An 18,703-nucleotide genomic window follows, 5' to 3' on the forward strand; every position below is an offset into this window, starting at 1 on the left:
CCAAAAGGCACTCCCTTGTCCCCTCTTTTCTGCAGTGTCTCAGTGTTTCCTGTTAGCAATTAAGCTTCCCCACAGCTCCATATTCCATTTAAATACTTTACAGTGGATGCATCTCTCATTCTGAATGGTGTCCCTGTAGACTACCAGGGAACTGGGGTGTTTTTAGAATAGAAATGGCTCTGGCAGGGCTGGGAGGTTTATGTTTCAGAGCTGCAGGCCTCCAAGCACTCACAAGTTGGTAACTAGTTTATGCAGTCATTTATTAGGCTTGGCACACAACTGATACAAAGAGGTTTAAGGTAGTACAGCAGTCTGCAGAGAACAATATAGAAGGTTGTTGCTCCTTTGTTTACTTGCATTGTCACAGCACTTTGGAGTCTTAGTCATGGATCACATTCGCCAATGTGCTGGTGCTTAAAAGCAGAACAGAGAAATAAATTGTGTTTGGAATAACTGCATTAACTACATACAGGACACACAAAAAAATTAGAATTGGTAATATTTAAAACTAATGAAAAATTTAGAAAACTTCTGAGATAGATACCACTGCAGCTCAGTAAAATTATACTTGCTGTCTTCACCCAGGGCCATTTGTTTGGTGGATTAAGATTTTTGTTGTTGTTGTTTTTGTTAATTAGCATTCATCACCCTGGTGGAAAAGAGATTGATAGAGATGAGAGTGGAAAACAGCAATTTCAAAAGTTGGTGAGATCTTACATAGTCTTGATTCAGACTTGGCGTAACTAAGTTGTTCATAACCCAGGAACATGTGCAAAGTAAATGAGGGTGTGTGGCCACTGGTTGGAGCAGACTGCAATTTAAAGGAAAAAAAGGCAAGCAAATGGTAGCATATCTTGTAAACTAAAGCTACGACTCTTGCTTTCACTGTGAATATGATTCCTTTAGAAAAGAATACATATTAACCAAGATGATCATGTAATAGTTACGAGCAGTTCAGTTTCTACTGAGAAAATAATGTTTACTAAATAGAAATGAGTGGGTTTTGGACAACCTCTCTTATCAGTGTTCTATGGCACAATCACACCTCTTAATAATATGTTGGTGTTGCTGGACACTTTCAACCGCATAGTCTCCATTTATACAAACAGAAAAAATTTGTACTACTAACAGGTAAGGCAGATCTAAAGAAGCTTCGTTAGTCAATAGCTTTTTATCTAGATAGATTTGGTGGATTGTTTTTTTGAAGTTGTCATTCACTGGTGAAGAGATTGGACAAGTTAAACACAAAGTACTTCAATAACTACCTAGAGATGCAGTTGTGAACTTGTCTAAGTGGAACACGTATGAGTAGGATTGATCAGGAGACTTCTTTCTTGTGCCCTCAGTATAAGGTCAGAAGTAGTAAAAATTTTAAAATACAGTATCTTGGGGCATTCTGAAAGAATGTTTTTCCAAGGAAAAGGAAGGTAGCAGTTCACTTTTCTACCAGAAAGGTTCAATCACTAATTATGCAAGGTTTTTTTCTGTGGGCTTTTGTCTGTTTGTTATCCACTACAAATTCATCAGTGTGCAATTTTATTAAGGGTAATCTAGTTTGCATCTTCATTTAGCAGTTGATTTGATTTTATCAAGACTGCCCAGAGGTACTGATAGAATATCATGTTTCCTTAGATCAATTATTTCTGCTCTGTCCTTGAGTCATCTCCCAGGAAATTTATGGGACAAGGGAAGCCTCTTAGAAATACCGTTGTTATTCATAGTAACTAGTTTTTCAACTGTGTAGATAAATGCAATAAAGAAATAGATTATTTTCTTAGTTCTGGCATGCTATTCTCACAGACAGGGAAAAATTGATACATAAATTCCCCCTGATGACTCCCTGAACTGCTTGCTTTTCAGCCAGTTTGTCAATTATTTTTGAAAGTAATAGTGCACAGCAATCACTGCTAATGGCTAAAATATAGACAAGATGCAGAAAAGCTTCAAAGCATAATGGTAGAATGCCTAAAATCAGGGGATCTTTTATCAACAGGAACATCCTTGACTTTTTCCCTCTACTTAGTGGTGTTCTTTGAACTGTTACCGCTCACTGAAGTTGACTTGACATCATTAGACAATTGATCTGTTGATTTATTAGTAGTTGATTCATAGTCGTTGAATTCCTTATGACTGATACAAGTTTTTTTTAATTTTGCTGTCTTGTTCACATTTTGCCCAAGAAAGGAAAGATTGCTGCAAGCTGTCCTTAGTCTTATGCTTTTTAAAAAAAAGGTGTTCCTCTTTTGTTACTCATTTTTCTCCTTGTTCCAACAGTATTACAGGGATACATCAGCATGCTTCTTGGTGTTCCTGTTATGAAGTACCTTAAAGTCTTAGTTATGATGTCTGTCTGGAATTACGCCATCAATTGAAATTTTTGCTGGGTTGCTTCATACGAGTTTTGGTTTAATTTTTTCCTGAAGTATTGTTACAACAGTGTCATGAAAACTCATTCTCATAATTCTCTTCTACTTCTTGCTGCTTGCTGGGTGATTTTTCTTCATTACGCAATGAGTACTGTAAATCTGAAAACAATAGATGAGCCTGAAGTACTGTTTCCACAGAAAGGAGATGGTCAGCAAGACACAACTGTTGGAATCAATAGCATCTGATCCTTAGAATTATTTTCTTCTAAGCTAGCAACCCATATACTTTCTAGGACTTTATCCTTGACCATTCTTGGGGGATTTTTTTTTTCCTTCTGCTGCCATTTTGGTTTTTTAATAATGTAGGGGGAAGATAGGTAACTTTAAATTCAAGCTTAAATCTCAGAAATTAAATTACTTGTAGCTATAATTTGAGTGAAAAACCGCACATGGAAGTGCTTCTAAGTGACCTGTTTATTTCAGTAAGTTCCTCAAAATAAATATTCACAGGACAAGTGATCTGGGACTTTCTGAAATTTGCATTGTCCATTGTAGATTGTCTCTGTTAATATTCAACCCAAAAAGTAAGAATTAAGAGTATTGACTTTTTTTCCAAAATTGTACTAACCACATGCAGAATTTTTGTAGGTGTTTAGTGATTTATAGCACCTCTTGTTCTGGGTAGCAAACTTGACATCTGTAAACATGGTATGATTCTCAAAGGAAGAGAGAGCAGAGTTGCTCTGAAATTAAATTATCCAGCTATTGAAAGTCATAAACAAAATTTCTTGGCAATATAAGTGGAATATATGGATCCTCTTGGGGCTTTGACACAAGCTGAGCTCTTGACATCACCAGTGTCAAGACTGAATTTGTTCTGTGCAAAAATTTTTGGATGCAGGTTTACAGGTCAAGTTTGAGCACCCTGAACTATGTAGATGCCTTTGCATTAGGGAGAACAACCAGCAGTGGTTGTGTCATCTTTTTGAAACTCGTGAAAGCTCAACAGCAGGGCTGTGTTGTGATAACCAAGCAAGTTTTGAGCAAGATGGAGACAGAAACAGAAAAGCTGAATTAGCCAGTTACTGTTTTGAGTGAATATCTCTCTTCCTCAGCATGTTGAATTAGATGCATGCACCTACCTCAGCATAAAACCAAAAATAAGAATAGTTATTGTTGAGTAGCTTGCATAAGTTCTCCCCCTTGCTTACCCTGTGGTAAGTTACCTCTACATTTTTATTCTTACACTGTTTCTCATTACAGCTTGAACTGATTTCTAGCATGTAAAGATGAGTAGTGTTTACTTTCTAGTGCCTATATGCTATTACAGTGAATAGTCTCCTATCAGAGCAGTTTTCTCAATGAAGTATAAAGTTGATTTAATGAAAGAAATTGCAGTAGCCAGCAGCTGTTACAAATGTTTTTATTTATAACAGTATGCTACTTCCATTGAGACAGGCCGTTGCTTACCTCATGCTATACTACTGCTTCGTAATAATATGTTTCTTGAATGCATGAGCACAGAGGTGATTCAGGAAAGAGACTGTAACTTACAAAGCCCCCTGGGACATTTTTCTGTTTAACACGCCTACAGTGTACATTTAACTCAAAAGGTAAATGTTATCTATCTGATATGTCTGTCTACGCTGTACACAAAGTTCTCTTTAAGGCAAATTGATGAAAGAAAATGAATAATTGTATGTGGCAGATGCTAATTATTCTGCTGCAGGAAGCTCTGAGATCCCACTGAAAGGGACAGAGGATAAACATTGAGAGAAAAGGCAAGAAGTCTTTCAGGTTGCAGCAGTGGAGTGGAGGGAGTTCTCGTTGGATCCCATTTACCACTAAGGCTTTATGTAAAGGGGATGCTGCCCTTTAACTAATCTACAAAAGTGTGATTTAAAAGCAATTCCTGCCATGCCAGTCTTGCAGCATTTCTGAACTTTCAACTGTGTTTTTCTCTTGCCTTTTCCTCTCTCCTCCCACCACCCTGTGAGACACCTCCCTGCAGTCATTTGCAGCTCGGCAGCTGCATTTAGTAAGGAGGCATTTGTTCTAAAAGACCATCTCCTGGCACTTTGCCTCTGTCAGCATGAGGCTGCTTTTTGTCCCGGTGGGTGGGTGGTGAAACAATTTCTTCTAAAAGGTTTCTTGATTATTTTCATAGCGCTTTTGAATGTCTGTAGTGGGTATTCTTCTTTCTGAGTTTTACCTGCATGAATTTTTACTGTACTGAGTTACTTTGGCCCCTGTCCAGTTCTGTATTAAGCAAGCTTTGCAACCCAGACAGAATTGCTCTGAAGCTAATTTAAGAGGCTTAAAGAAGATTGATGAGGATTCCCCTTTGAAGAAACGAAACCTCAGATCCCATGGATTTGCTGTGTAGTGGTAATAGTTCTCTATTACTTCTGACTTCTGGTTCCTTTTGTATAGAGGAATACTAAAACTGGTGGTTAGTAAGAGCTGCTCTTACAGGTGGCCAATTGGCCGGCTGCCAGAACTGTCCACGGGGCCACTGGTGGTCTTGTACTTGGGTCCATGCCACTGCTGCAATAAATCAGATGTTTTGCTTGTGATGTGCTATATAGCCTTTAGTCCGAGACTAATATCAGGTTTTCTGTAAGGTCAGAGGCGATGAGGGGATTGAATGAGCTGTGGTGAGGCGGTGCAGAAGGCAGCGCATGATTCTCTTTGCATAGATGAGATTTCTGCCCTGGCATCTCGAGGATTTCCCCCTGCCTGCCAGTGCTGAAGTGTTCAGACTTGCTGGTGTGAAGGCAGGGTCTTTGTGGCTTGCCTTCCTGAAGCACCCAGTGGCAGCTGTTAGGGCTTGTCAGTGGGAGGTGTTGCTGTGTAGCATTGTTCAGCCTCGGGCACCGTTAGCTCTGAACCTAAATACAGGTCTGAACACCCTGATGCCACAGCTTGGGTAGGAAAACCTTCTCCAGGGACTACTCCCTTAAGTTTACTCTTCCAGTCATCTTTCAAAGATAGTTGTGTGGGATTTTTAAAATAGTGAGCCTTTAGCAAAGCGTTCACAATGTTTGGGGAAACATGAGCGACATTATGTAATTTACTATGAATTCCTTATGCTTTTCTATGTAAAAAAAAGTCATCATATGTAAATATGATGAGAAATCTTCATCACACGCTTAATGAAGGAAATAATACTATATGTGAAACTGGACACTTGAAATGCAGTTTCAGAAAATAAAAGACTTGAAGTAGTGATTCCCTTTGATAGGCTGGCCAACACAGTGGTGCCTGCTTCACTGGTGCCTGTGGGTGCTGGGACCGAGCGGGGTGCTGTGGTTCTCTAGCGCTGCCTGGAACCTTGTAGGGGCAGCTAGTGGAATCACAGCAGCCACGGGTGAGGGCAGACTCTCTTATCCAGAAACAGAAAACAATTGCTAAATCTTATAGGACTGCTACATCCTGTATTTGTTTCAAATGAAAAGGCATGATGTCAGTAAAATGCTACAGAAGACACTGGAACAAAACTCATTTTAAAAGCATTCTCATGATGTTATTAAACCTAAATTATTGAACAAGCATTTTTAATAAGGAGTATTCCAGTATCATGTATATGCCTTTTTAGTTGCTCTTTGTAAAATTCTTTGGCGTTTTGTACAATGGATGTCAATCTAATGACAAGTGTCACTCTTACCTGGTTTTGATCAAGCACACAAAGACATGGAAAGAATTGATATCTCTGGTATGTAGTACCTAATCTTGGAAGAGAGGTTGAGAGAGACATTTTTAGAATCACTGGTGGCTTTCTAAGAATAATTAGCCTACGGTGACTCAGAGAGTGTTTTCAAGTCCCAGAAGTCAAAGTTTCTTTTCATATGTAAAATTGAGGTATTATCTGCAGAAATAATTATTTCTGAAAAGCCAAACTAATCACTTTTTAATTGGATTTTATTTCTTTGCCAGTAATGAGCGAGTCTGAAAAATTATAAAAGGTTTCTAGACATTCAGATATTGTTCACAGTTTTAAAATATTTGCATTAGACCCATTTGCATAAGTTTATTTTTTATTTGGGTTTTACAGTGATATTTCAAAACTTGTGTTGAATCTTGCCATTGTAAGGTTAATTTTAAATATGTACAAGTTTGGGGTTCTTTTTTTTGCTTAGAAGGATTTTGGGGTTTGTAAAACTGAGATGATGTCAGGTGTACATGCACTTTTTTCTCCCAACACAATTTTAATTACATACATCTTTTAATCTCTCCATTATATAAACAGAGAAAACATGTCTGAAAGAAGTGAAATGGAATAATTACAAATTGCTGAGTGTTTTCAGTTTTTAGAATGGAAGTTTCTATTAAATTTCAGTAGGTTTAGGTATTTTTAATTATGTGTCACAGTGTGAGTATTCAGGCAGATTAGTTTTGTTTCTTTATTTGTTGTGATGATTGTATCACTTGCTTTAATATTAAGAGATACTGATTTCATATTTACTCACAAGACAAGTCACAGTGGATGACTGCCAAAATTAGTTTTGGTTCTGTGTGTCTGGCTATATTATCTCTATAGACAAATGACAGAAAAACTTTGTCTTCAACCTCTCTCTTTCAAATCCTCTTAGTTTTTCAAAAGCTACAATACGTAGTTTTGCCTCCTGGTGACTTGAGATGGAGAGGACGCTTCTTGTCACTGCAGAGGCAGAAGTAGGTAAACTTGGAAGTCTTTCTGAATTTAGGTCTGTGTCTACAGCGCTGGCTGATCGCTCCCCTCTTCCCTAAGTGAAGATGCACCTAACATAATACTGCACATGTAAAGCAAATAATGATTAGGACAAAGATGTCCCCAGGAGTGAATGTATAGAACTTTTTTTATACTACTTAACGCCTAAGTATTTACAAACCCTATCACACAGCCATTAACTGTATTTACTTGTAAAACTTACTCTATAAAATGTGTTGGAAGTAAACTTCCATTGTCTTTTTTATGTGAAAATGAAGTGTAAATTGCTTTCAAATGACAAATTTATATAAAAAAACAAACAACAAAACAAACAAAAAAACCCCCCAACAACAGCTCAGAAAACCACAAAACACCACTCTGTAAATGTATATGTATGCACTAAAGAAGAATGACTCAGATTGGGTTTTGTGTGGCTTGTATAGCTTAATTTTCGTGTAGTTCATAGTAATGAGTAATTGTGTGAACAGTGTTGCTTTCTTCCTGGGTCATAAGAAAAAGCAGAGGGGCTACAAATTTATGCCACAGGTTCCAGCATCTGAATTGAAAGTGATTCTGGCACTGAGACCCTGCTGCCATGTGACAGATAGGGACATTAGTGTGAGACGAAGTGAGCTACAACTATTTCAGTGCTCCTGTACTGGTCCAGTGGTATGCTCCTAGAATAGCACGAGGGGTTGCCTGCAGCAGGAGTGCCCTGTCAACCACACAGCACTGCTGGTGCATTCCTGGAGGTTGAAAATCTTTATTTTTAGCATGTCCCTCCTTGAATGGTGAGTTTCAGCATTCATAATATGTCTGAAGCATTATTGTTCCAAAATCACTTTGCTAATTTGTCCTCCTCTTATATGCGCTAATGGCTGTAGTGACATGTGTATCTGAAAATACATGAGCAATGAGTAATATAATGTGACCAGTACAAGTGGATCACTTCTATCTGTGATAAAGCAGAAAGCAGTAGTACCCTTTTATGAGCGTTCACTGCTGTAAAAGCCGACAGCTTCTAAAATTAGGCATGAAATACCATCTTGAGAAATCCTTTTTTTTTAGGGCTTGCCCTTTCCAGTTTACCTTAATCTTTGAGATAGAGGCACTGTCCCTTTATTGGTGACATGAATAAACCATTTGACTTGCTTCAGAGATAACACCTAATTTAAAGGTGAGATTGAATCAGTTGTTGAAAATAGTCTATTTGGAGAAGCTTAAATGGCTTCACATATCTTGGTGTCTCACTGAATTGATTTCCACCCCACTCCCATTTGTTCCTCTCAGAGGGAGAGGTAATCATTATTTTAACAAAGATAAGAGCGAAAACTCTTAAATTGCAAATGTCACCTTGACGTGCATCTTTTTTGTTGAGTTTTCATTTAATGGTATGTTACTGATGATGATAAAAGCCCTACTGAAGTCAGTTTTCAGAGGTTTAAAAAAATACCCCCTTTGTTAAAGAAGCAGTAAAATTAGTGGCATCCTTTAATCATTGGGAAAGGACTGGCCAACAGCAGTAAGTTGCTGGAAACACAAGAGGGCCAGGTGCTCACTTCGTGTGAATTGCCAGCAACAACTGGAGTTGATGTATGGCATTTTAGAGGGGAGTCTCTCTGGAGCTCCTCATTGCCAGCCTCAGCAGGTTTTCTGTCCATCAGATATTTTATTTGTTTATAGTGTTTAGCTAAACACTTAAAATGAAAATCCTTTGTATTCTACTGTTGTGAGTTCTGATGAGCACTTGTCAGTAAAGGTACAGTTGCGGCAGTAGTTGGAAACTGATTTCATCTGTGTAAAAATGCCTTCAGGCTTTTGTTCTGGATTTTTCCATCTGCTGCAAACTGTGAAATGCTGAATTTTATCTAGAAAATGTCTAGAGGTTTTGGTGAAGCCTTCAGAGGTAGATGTGGTTTCAGTTGAAATGGCTTACATTTCCTTAGCAATGATTAAACTGAAATTAAATGTGATTATTTTGTTTTCAACGTGCTATGTGGATTTACATGTTTTGCATTACAGGCAATGCTCAGAATAAACGTGTTGCACAGGTTCAAATTACTGTTGATGTTCATGTGTTATAAAAATAGATCCTGTTGATCGTGTGCTTTATAAAGTATGTTAGGTCTGTTTCCCTTAAAAGCACAGAGGTTGTAAACATGCAACAAAATTATAAGAATGTCATTCTTAATGTACTGCTGCTTTGTTCTAATTAGACTAGAAGCTGCAAATAATGATGCTAAAACCAAAGCAATGAAAAGTAGTCAACCAGAACTTTAGGACAAGTAGTAAACTACGTTCAAAACCATGTGTTTTGCTTGACTGGCGAAGTCAGACATGCTCAATCCTAAATTAGAGTTCGCAGGCAGATACATGCATAAGAACAAAAAGATATGGGAACTGTGTTAAGCAATTGCAGTCTATGTTTGTGTACGTGGAATTTAGCTTTTACATTCACACAGTGCTGTGGCAGTAATAGAAAGAGATATGAAAGTATGTGCTGCATGGATACTCGGTGTTTTGGGAGCTGATTTCCTGAGAGGCAGCAGGCAGTTCAGTTTTCTTGCTGGATGGATTTGGGGGCTCTGCAGGGTTAGTGCTCCTGCTGGATGGATTTGGGGGTTCTGCAGGGTTAGTGCTTCTGCTTCTAGCTGCTAGGTAATGCCGAAAAACCCACCAAGTGCCACAAAAGTTTCTGTTATGACTTACGTTACCACCCTGATGAGATGAAGAGGTCACTGAGACAACCTAGAAAGACTGCCCAATGCTTGGTCCACTTTTGCTGGATACAGACTTGCTTTTGGTGAATTCATGCTGCATATGCAGGTGTTGAGCAGTCAGCTTTTTGCTGTTTTCACAAGTCTTAGTAAGAAACAGTGTCTTCAGCTCTTCAGAGTTTAGTCTTTTGGCTTGAATCTGGTATGTGGAGCGACTCCATTGAGTAATGTTGTTAATGCCAATGTATTAATACTAAAACCAAAATACTGTGAGTTTTAAAATATCTTTGGCCTATTGCTTGTGATTGTGTTTTTGCAAGCAAGGACTGCTGCACCAACTGATGTAAAGGAGTTCTCTGTGATTTCAGCAGTAAAGACCAGATCTTCAGAGTTTTCTCTGTTACCCAAACCAATGCAGTGTTTAGTGGGGTCACACTAAATTACCACCCTGCCATGAGTTTGTTTCTTCCCTGTCCACTGTTCTCTAGTGTCTGAAATTCTGAATTTTTAAAAAAGGATAAATTTTTAGAAATTATCATTTTAGATGATTGGAAATCTGGTTTTAGTTTTGTTTGTTCTCCTTGCCAGCTCAGTCTTTGCTGCTTTCACGTATGATGGACCATGCAGGTCTTGTGTTTTCACAATGCTAGTCTTCCCATGCAGAGAATTGTATTGTTTTTGTAGAATTTTCTCAAACCCCCTTGTATGTAGAATTGATGGATAAGATATGTAAAAATGATACTGTCATACCCTCTGTATTGTCTCATTTTGATACATTTTCCAGAGCTATTAAACAACCAAGCGGGTAATGGCCATTGCTGAACCTGACCTAGGCAACTGGTGCAGATTGCTCGGAAAGTTTTACCTGTTGACCACCATGGAAGTGATCACCTCTGATTTTTGTTAACAGCAGTTGTGCAAAGTTACGACAATAACAGCATTTCATATTTCTTTTTCTCTTGTCTTAGGTTTTCTACCCTAGCAAAGATGGTACTAAGATCCCAATGTTTATTATTCACAAGAAAGGAATTAAACTGGATGGTTCTCACCCTGCCTTCTTGTATGGATATGGAGGCTTCAACATATCAATTACACCAAGCTACAGGTATGTGGGGTAATTTATACCTTTTTTTGAAGTGTCTGGTATTAACAACTGTCACAGGCTGAGGCCGGGGTAGACTATGGATCTGACAGAGTAATGCATTTCAGGGCCCTCAGAAGCAAGATGAGGGCCTTAAGGACTGCACACCAGTGTCCAGGCATCATTTGTCTGATTCTGAATTCAAGGGTTTTGCCCAGTGTCACAGAGCAGAGAAGTGCTGTGCTCTTCTGAGGTTTACAGCAGGCAACCTGCCCTATACCTTAACCTATTCCTGCTCTGTCACTGAGCTCAACAGAAAGGCATATAGATGTACGTTAAGCAAGTCATTGAGCCTTTTACTGAACTAGTAACATACGAAGTTTTCTTTTTTCCAAGTTACACAGTTACCTATGTCTAAATATTATAGAAAAATCACATATTTGTTTAAATGAATGTAAGTAATTTAAATTTGGCTGTATTTTCATATTATACTTTTGAGATTACATCAGAAGCAAAATCCTACTGTGTTCCCATTTTATCAGGAAAGAGGATATTCTGTCTTGAGATGCATAAGATATGGGCTCTGCATATGCAAAGCAACTAATTGTAAAGCAAAAATGCTGTGTGCAAAATAGGTTTTGTAGCCCTCAAAAGCCATAAGCTTTATTGAGTAGATGATCGCTTTAAAGCAAAAGCTTATTTGTTCAGCAAGGGAGTTTGAATAGACTTACCAAGAGGCAGTGACTGTCTGTAATACTTAAGAAATGCTTTTAGGCAGTCAGGGGAAAACCAAAGTGCAGAGGACTGGATGGAGGGCAGTTTTTCAGATAGCAGAACTGCAGCTCACCAACACAAAAAAAAATCTATTATGAAACAGTCCTATTAAGTTTAGGTGCTACCAGTCTTGCTTTAGAATCGGCACATTTCAAGCAATCCTTTGTAGTGCGTGCTTTTCCAGGTCACTGTGATTGTATTCCTCAATAGCATTTACAGTTTCTTGTCCTTTCTAGTGAATACCTTGTCTAACAATGGACTTACTTTCTTGTGTTCTGTGATTATTTGAAAGCTTTTTATCTGCCTTGTAAAGCTATGTTTTTAATTTTCTGTGGTTTTAGAGAGACACAATTATATAACCAGAATCATTTTAAAATTCCTTTTTAGATTAGGTTCAAGCACTGATTTATTACAGTTTATTGTAGATGCTGAAAACTGTGATAGAACTTACCATGTTTCTTTTTTAAAGTAAATATTATGTATCTATTGATTTAAGGTAAAATTTCACGTACTGCAGAGCTGACACAAGCTGGCTGCTGGCAGAAGGAGAAGGTATTTCACAGTGCCTCCTTCCACCTCCCATCCATTGGCCCTGGTGCTTACTGGATCCTTTGCTAAGCTGATCTGCTTCGCAAGAATGGCAGAAAACTGTCCCATCAAAACTGAGTGGGTGGTTTTCTGCCATTTTGGCAAGTTAAAATTAACTCTCATGGAAGTCTAGCAAAGAGCAGCAAGAGGGTGCAGCTCAGAAGAGAGACTCAGAAGAGAGGAAGATGGGAGATGGGAACAGTGACGTATGTCTTCCTGAACCCTATGAAACCTTTATTATACAGTTCATAAAATAAGAATATGAATCTGTAACAATCCCTTAAAACTAAATGTACAGAGAACTATCAGTCACTTTCAGATCAAAATACATTATCCCACTGACAATGTAAATAAAACACAATTGACCACATCTCCCTTATCATTCTCTCCTTGTAATATCAACATGTCCCTTCTCAGCCTTTCTCTCTCTAAAGGAAAAATAAGAGAATCCAAAGCCTTTAAATACATCATTATGGTTAATAACCTGAGAATTGAGTACTCTGTGAGGAATTGTGTTCCAAAAGTAGGCAGGCAAGATCAGAGAAAGAAAATCGTTCCAGAGAACTTATGCCAGGAAGGCAGGATGTCCAGTTCCCCCTTTACCTGGCAGATTCAAGTAATGTTTGACCACATCCCTGTTAGTACATACTGCAGTATTCCCCAAGGAGTTCCCAGGTCCACGTGCTGTTCCAGCCAGTTCCAGTCTTTTTTTTTTGGTTTTTTTTGGGGTTTTTTTGGTTTTTTTTGTAGATGACCCACAGGCACAAGTGCTAGAAGGCAGCCACAGGATGGTCAAGGCTGAGGCATCATTCACCTGATCCTGAGCTGAGGCTTAGCTATGGAAGTGCAACTAAGTAGTAGCCTTTAAAAAAGTCAATCAAACAAACAAGTTCCTGAATAAATATTCCTGATATTGTATTTGAACTTGAGGCTCTTGTAACTTTTCACAAAGCACTCATCTTCTCAAACAGTGGTTTGTTTCTGTCCTGTATTTCTTCAAGCCAGTACAATGTTTTTTACTGGTATTTAACACCAATTAACATGAGCCAGCACTCTGACTTGGGGAGCGTATTTCTGCTTAATTCAGGAACTGGTATTGCTTTTCATTTTTTCTCCAACACAAAAAAATGAAAATAAAACCTTCTTCACTGAAAGCAATAGAAACAAACCAACAGGTTAGACGATTCTGAAATAATGATGAGAATGATAGTCCAGAGTCATTAAGTCAGTTACAGTAGCAGTTTATTTTTTAATCCAAGCATGCATCTTTTATATGCTCCTCTGGACTGAAGAGCTACATTTGGTAGCATTTCGAGTATGGTGCCTGCTAGAGCAGTCGTTAATTGTACAGCCTGCATAGTGAGTACAAGTGAAAGCTGATGGAACTGACACCAGTGGCTTGGCAGAGCTGCTGGGGAAATGCCATCACAAACCTGCTACTAATGCCTCAGATTCAGCTAATTACCCTGCAGGAACCAACCTGTTTCCCTTCACTGTTCTGTATGTGCCCGTGTGGGTACAGGAGAAGCAATTCCTAATGCATCTTGGAATACAGCTGATTGCGAAGCGGACTGTGAAATTGCGTTTCGGTGCTACAGGGCCAGGTTGTACCAAGCCTTCAAGTAAAGAGGTGGTGCAGGGAGAGACTGTAAGCCCAGAGAAAGGGCAGGCAACATAGCAGCTGCTGGCAGGGTGCAAAATTACTCTTTTCAGTTAAGATTACTATTTGCTACCACTCCCTCCTGCTGCATAAAAGCCAAGAAAGGAACCAAGTGCAGTGACTCAGGATTTTTTCCCCATAACCAGTGCACTATCCCACATTTCTCTGTCAACTGTAATACCTGACAGCAGATCAGTAATTCTGGGAATGCATTCTTGCTCCCTGAAGCACAGCTCCTTATGTTTTTTCTATACTGTAAAAAACAGTACCTGTTTTCTTATTTTTTGTTATGCTCCTTAAGAGTGACAGGGTCTAGAAGGAGCTCTCCGGGGAAGAAACAATCTTCTGCTTCCTCCACTGGCTGCTTCCTGACCCTGTTGCCCTTTCCTTTACTCTTTTTATTTATGCTGCTCCCAAGAGAGAAGGAAAAACAGGGGTAATGAGCAAAAGGCTATAGAGACTGTTGGAAAGAGCTGAGAGCCAGACTTCCCTCTGCAGAATGAGGCATTTCATAGGCATTCACGGCGACTGGGCAATTTGCTGTGACTCAGACACCAAGCTGACTTGGAATCAAATCTGGAAGCAAGAACCCACCTGGAAGAACACAGGAGGCAGTAGCAGTGTTGTGTATGACACTTGAGTTTTGTTCTGCCTCATCACTTGGAATTTTCACTTTTTTAAAAGTCCTGATTAGATACTTAAAAAAACTGGTTCCTTGAAATTATAAGTCACTTTGAGAAATCTTGTTGCAAGATGTAGGCAAACCTACCTCAAACTATTCGTCAAGTTAAGGTCCTGTCTCACTTTACTACTGACCATACCAGGGTAGGTATTAATTAATAGTCATTGGCAGTGACATTACTAGATGTATATGTTGGAGTATATGGGGTAATCACAGAATGGTCAGGGCTGGAAGGGACCTCTGGAGAGCATCTGGTCCAGCCCCCTGCTAAAGCAGGTTCTCCCAGAGCAGGTTGCACAGGACCACATCCAGGCCGGTTTTGAATGTCTCCAGAGCAGGAGACTCCACAGCTTCTCTGGGCAGCCGGTTATAGGGTTCTGTCACTCTCAAAGCAAAGATGTTTTTCCTCATATTCAAATGGATCTTCCTGTGCTGCAGTTTGTGCCTGTTGCCCCTTGTCCTGTCACTGGGCACCACGGAAAAGAGCCTGGCCCCGTCCTTTTTGACGCTCGCCTTTAAGAAATTTGTAGACACTGATAAGATCCTCTCCCAGTCTTCTCTGCTCCAGGTTAAACAGCCCCAGCTCTCGCAGCCTTTCCTCATCAAGGAAATGTTCCTGTCTGCTCATCACCTTCGTAGCTCTCCAATGGACCCTCTCCAGTAGTTCCCTGACTCTCTTGAACTGGGGAGCCTAGAACTGGACACAGCACTGCAGATGCAGCCTCACCAGGGCAGAGCCAGAGGGGCAGGATCACCTCCCTCAACCTGCTGACCATGCTTTTCCTAATGCCCCCCAGGATCCCATTGGCCTTCTCGGCCACCAGGACACAGTGCTGGCTCACGGGCAGCTTGCTGTCCACCAGAACTCCCAGGTCCTTCTCCACAGAGCTGCCTTCCAGCAGGTCAGCCCCAGCCTGTACTGGTGTGTGGGGTTATTCCTCCCCAGGTGCAGGACCCTACACATGCCTTGGTTGAACTTCATTGGGTTCCTCTCTGCCCAGCTCTCCAGCCTGTCCAGGTCTGGCTGGATGGCAGTGCTGCCTTCTGGGGTGTCAGCCACTTCTAGTTCTGTATCACCAGTGACCTTGCTGAGGGCACACTCTGTCCCTTCATCCAGGTCACTGATGAGTCAGTTGAGCAGGACTGGACCCAGTACTGACCCTGGGGCACACCGCTGGCTACAGGCCTCCAGCCAGGCTGTGCTGCTGATCAGAACCCTCTCTGAGCTCTGCCATTCAGTCATCAATCCACCTCACTGTCCACTCCTCTAACCCACACTTATGGATGGAAAACACTAATGTTTTCAGAAGTGCCTAAATCCCAGTATTATTGTTGAGAGTGAGCACAGATGCACTAAACCTTACTTCTAATTTGGTCAATATAATGATTGTTATCAGACTCTGGATTTTATCCATTTAGTCTGTATGACAAAAATTATTTGCTTGTGGAAATGGGGGACTAGCTTCCTGTAATGAGTACTGCATATCCTCTGAGATCCTAAGTCACTTAGACCCCTCCAAAAATTATCATCAAGGTACCATCTCTGCTCGAGGAGTCCATGGACAGGACAGGATTGCACTCAGTACTTTGGCTTGTGTTGATCCCACGTTCTTTGCTCGTTAAATATGCTGATCCTTCAGATGGGCACAGTTCCTTTGAGCAGATGAAAGAGGATGGACTCTGCTCTGGAATTTTTTATTTTTGTAAATACTCTGAGCCAATATATTTGGGTAGCAAGCTCTTACCTTACTTGCAATTGTTATATTTGCTACCTTTGATTACTAGATCAAATAAGTTTGGACCAGAAAGTTTCTATTGATTTTGTTGGGGACAGAGACAGTGAAAAGTGCAGAATATTCTGGGAGGCTTTGTGGCTCTAACATACCAAAAATGAAGAAGCCATAATCTCGTAAGGCAACCTACTGTCAGGCTACTCCACATTAGCTGTGTAGCAGCCTGTTGAAATTAGGCATCCTGGAGTTTGACAGAATAATGCTCTTTGACCTTTGCACAGTGTGCTTATAGAATATCCACCTTGCATCTGATGAACATGTTGCTACAATCTAAGGAAAATACAATTCACAGTGATGGACTTCAGAATTGATTTTACAGAGGCAGAGATAATTCATGCCTCCTGAACCATCTGATGGCCACAGATAACCAGCCTAGGTGAAAAGTTTTTCCTTTGATGGATTATGAAAATACAGGAATCTCTTATCAGTTATCCTTCTGCTTTTCTTTTTGTTTCCCTAATCCTTGGTATATACTCTCAAGAAAAGTGCTAGTACATAGATAATTGCTTTGGGAGGTATGAAGAATTTACTTGTTTTGATACGACGTCCATGTGAGACACACTGTAGGGCTACTGTCTTTCAAGACATTTCTGATAAGCAGTAGAGGGACTTAAAGGTGAAAAGGCCCAATCCTTGCTCTTGTGGTTGGATAGGATTAAGTTCTGCAGGCATTGGTTTCTTGCATGAGCAAAGATTTCAAGTAAATAAGAAATTTAAACCTGCGGGAGGGGAAAAAAAAGTCTTGTTGAGATTAAATTTTAATGTTTTACTGGTCTCTGCCATACATGTGATTTGCCGTCTGCAGCATGTACTATGTTAAGCTACTGCATCAACAGATCAGAGATCCGTTTCTCTTAATTGTTAAATATGATTCAAATTACTTCTGTTCCTTTTAAAAATATAGCAATAGCTTTGATGCTTCTGCAGTTTGGCATTTTAAAAAAAATTACAGTACTTTAGCTTTCACCCAGGTTCTAGAGATACTAGGGAAAGCAGAACTATTAATTTTGGGTTTTACTATTTGTTTTTTATTTGGCAATGCAGGTGGAAAAATAAGAAGGGGATTGACCAGAACTTGACTGCAGGCCCTGCCTGGCAAAAAACAATGGTAGAAGCAGAAGTTTTCTTTGCAAACACAGTTTTATAAAGGTCCAAAAATAAGTACATTAAGCAGAAGTTGAAAATACCTGTTCATAAACAACGATCAAGCACTGATCTTAAGTCTTAATTTTTTGCTTTCTTCATTTGGGCTAAGCCTTCCTTTCCTATCTGAAAAAGGGGAGGACCAATGGAAGAGGAACAGTTCAGAAAGCTATGGGAGTCCAGTGGTACTGCATAGCTTGAAGTCCCTACACCAAAGGCTTTGAATATAATAAAAAATAATGGTGACATATCTTGGGGGGTCTTCTGTTAGGCAGAACCACTGGCCACTCTCCTCTGAAGTGCAGAACTAAGGGAGGAAGAAGAATGGACCAGCACTAGTTCCTTCCTCTGCCAAGCCTGCAGAGGTTTTCATTTCCATGGATAATCATTGAAAAAAGCCTGGCTACTCAGGTTGGCTGTCAAGGGGGGCTTCATTCACAATTTTATCATTGATTTTGGGAGAGATCTTTCCCTCAAAAGTATTTTTGTAAAAGTGGTAGGGATACAAAAACTGGAAACGAAAAATAATCCTCTGTTTGCTTTTTCAGTGTGTCAAGACTTATTTTTGTGCGACACCTAGGAGGTGTTCTAGCAGTGGCAAACATAAGGGGCGGTGGTGAATATGGAGAGACCTGGCACAAAGGTAAATCAGTCCAAGTAGAGGAACAAAACTGCAAGTTTAGCAATGAAAATTACATTTTATTTTCACTCCCTCTTCCCTACTCACTTCTTCTTTTGCATTTTACTTATTCTGTAGAAAAGTAATTTTTTTCTTACTCATATATTGGATCTGTACATTGTCCAGTGTTTTCTGATGGTTTTCATTAGATTGTTTCAGGTTTTGCAACCTATAAAAATAGTTTTGCACAAACACAGTATTTTCCAAGAGAATTATTATGGGCTTTTAAAGCAAGGTCAAGTTCCCGAGACTTCAGATTTGAAAATGCAGCTATTAATCTCGAACTGATCTTCCAAAAAATGTTTGTCTGTATTGCAGGAGACCTTGCTTGCTTTTACATACCTTTTTCAGTATTGACAGGTGCACATGGCCCCACAATTCTAGATCCCCAAGACAACAGCACTATGTAGACACTCTTGGTGTCACACAAAAAACCTCAAAACATTTGCAGAACCTTAGAGAAGGTGTGTACTTTTGTGTTCAGAATGTAACTTTTCCAGATTGTTTTTGCACAATTTATGAATAAACCC

General features: G+C 39.7%; 1 protein-coding gene across 1 annotated transcript in view; it reads left to right on the top strand.

Moving 5' to 3' along the window:
- Positions 1-18,703, top strand: part of PREP (prolyl endopeptidase) — a 113,559-nt gene that overhangs the window by 81,594 nt on the left and 13,262 nt on the right. The window contains exons 11-12 of the mRNA XM_056343244.1: positions 10,742-10,878; positions 18,043-18,137. Of these exons, the coding sequence (XP_056199219.1) occupies positions 10,742-10,878; positions 18,043-18,137 (232 nt within the window). The remainder of the gene's footprint in view (positions 1-10,741; positions 10,879-18,042; positions 18,138-18,703) is intronic.

The sequence above is a fragment of the Falco biarmicus genome, chromosome 6 (assembly GCF_023638135.1).
Source record: "Falco biarmicus isolate bFalBia1 chromosome 6, bFalBia1.pri, whole genome shotgun sequence".
Lineage (NCBI taxonomy): Eukaryota > Metazoa > Chordata > Aves > Falconiformes > Falconidae > Falco > Falco biarmicus.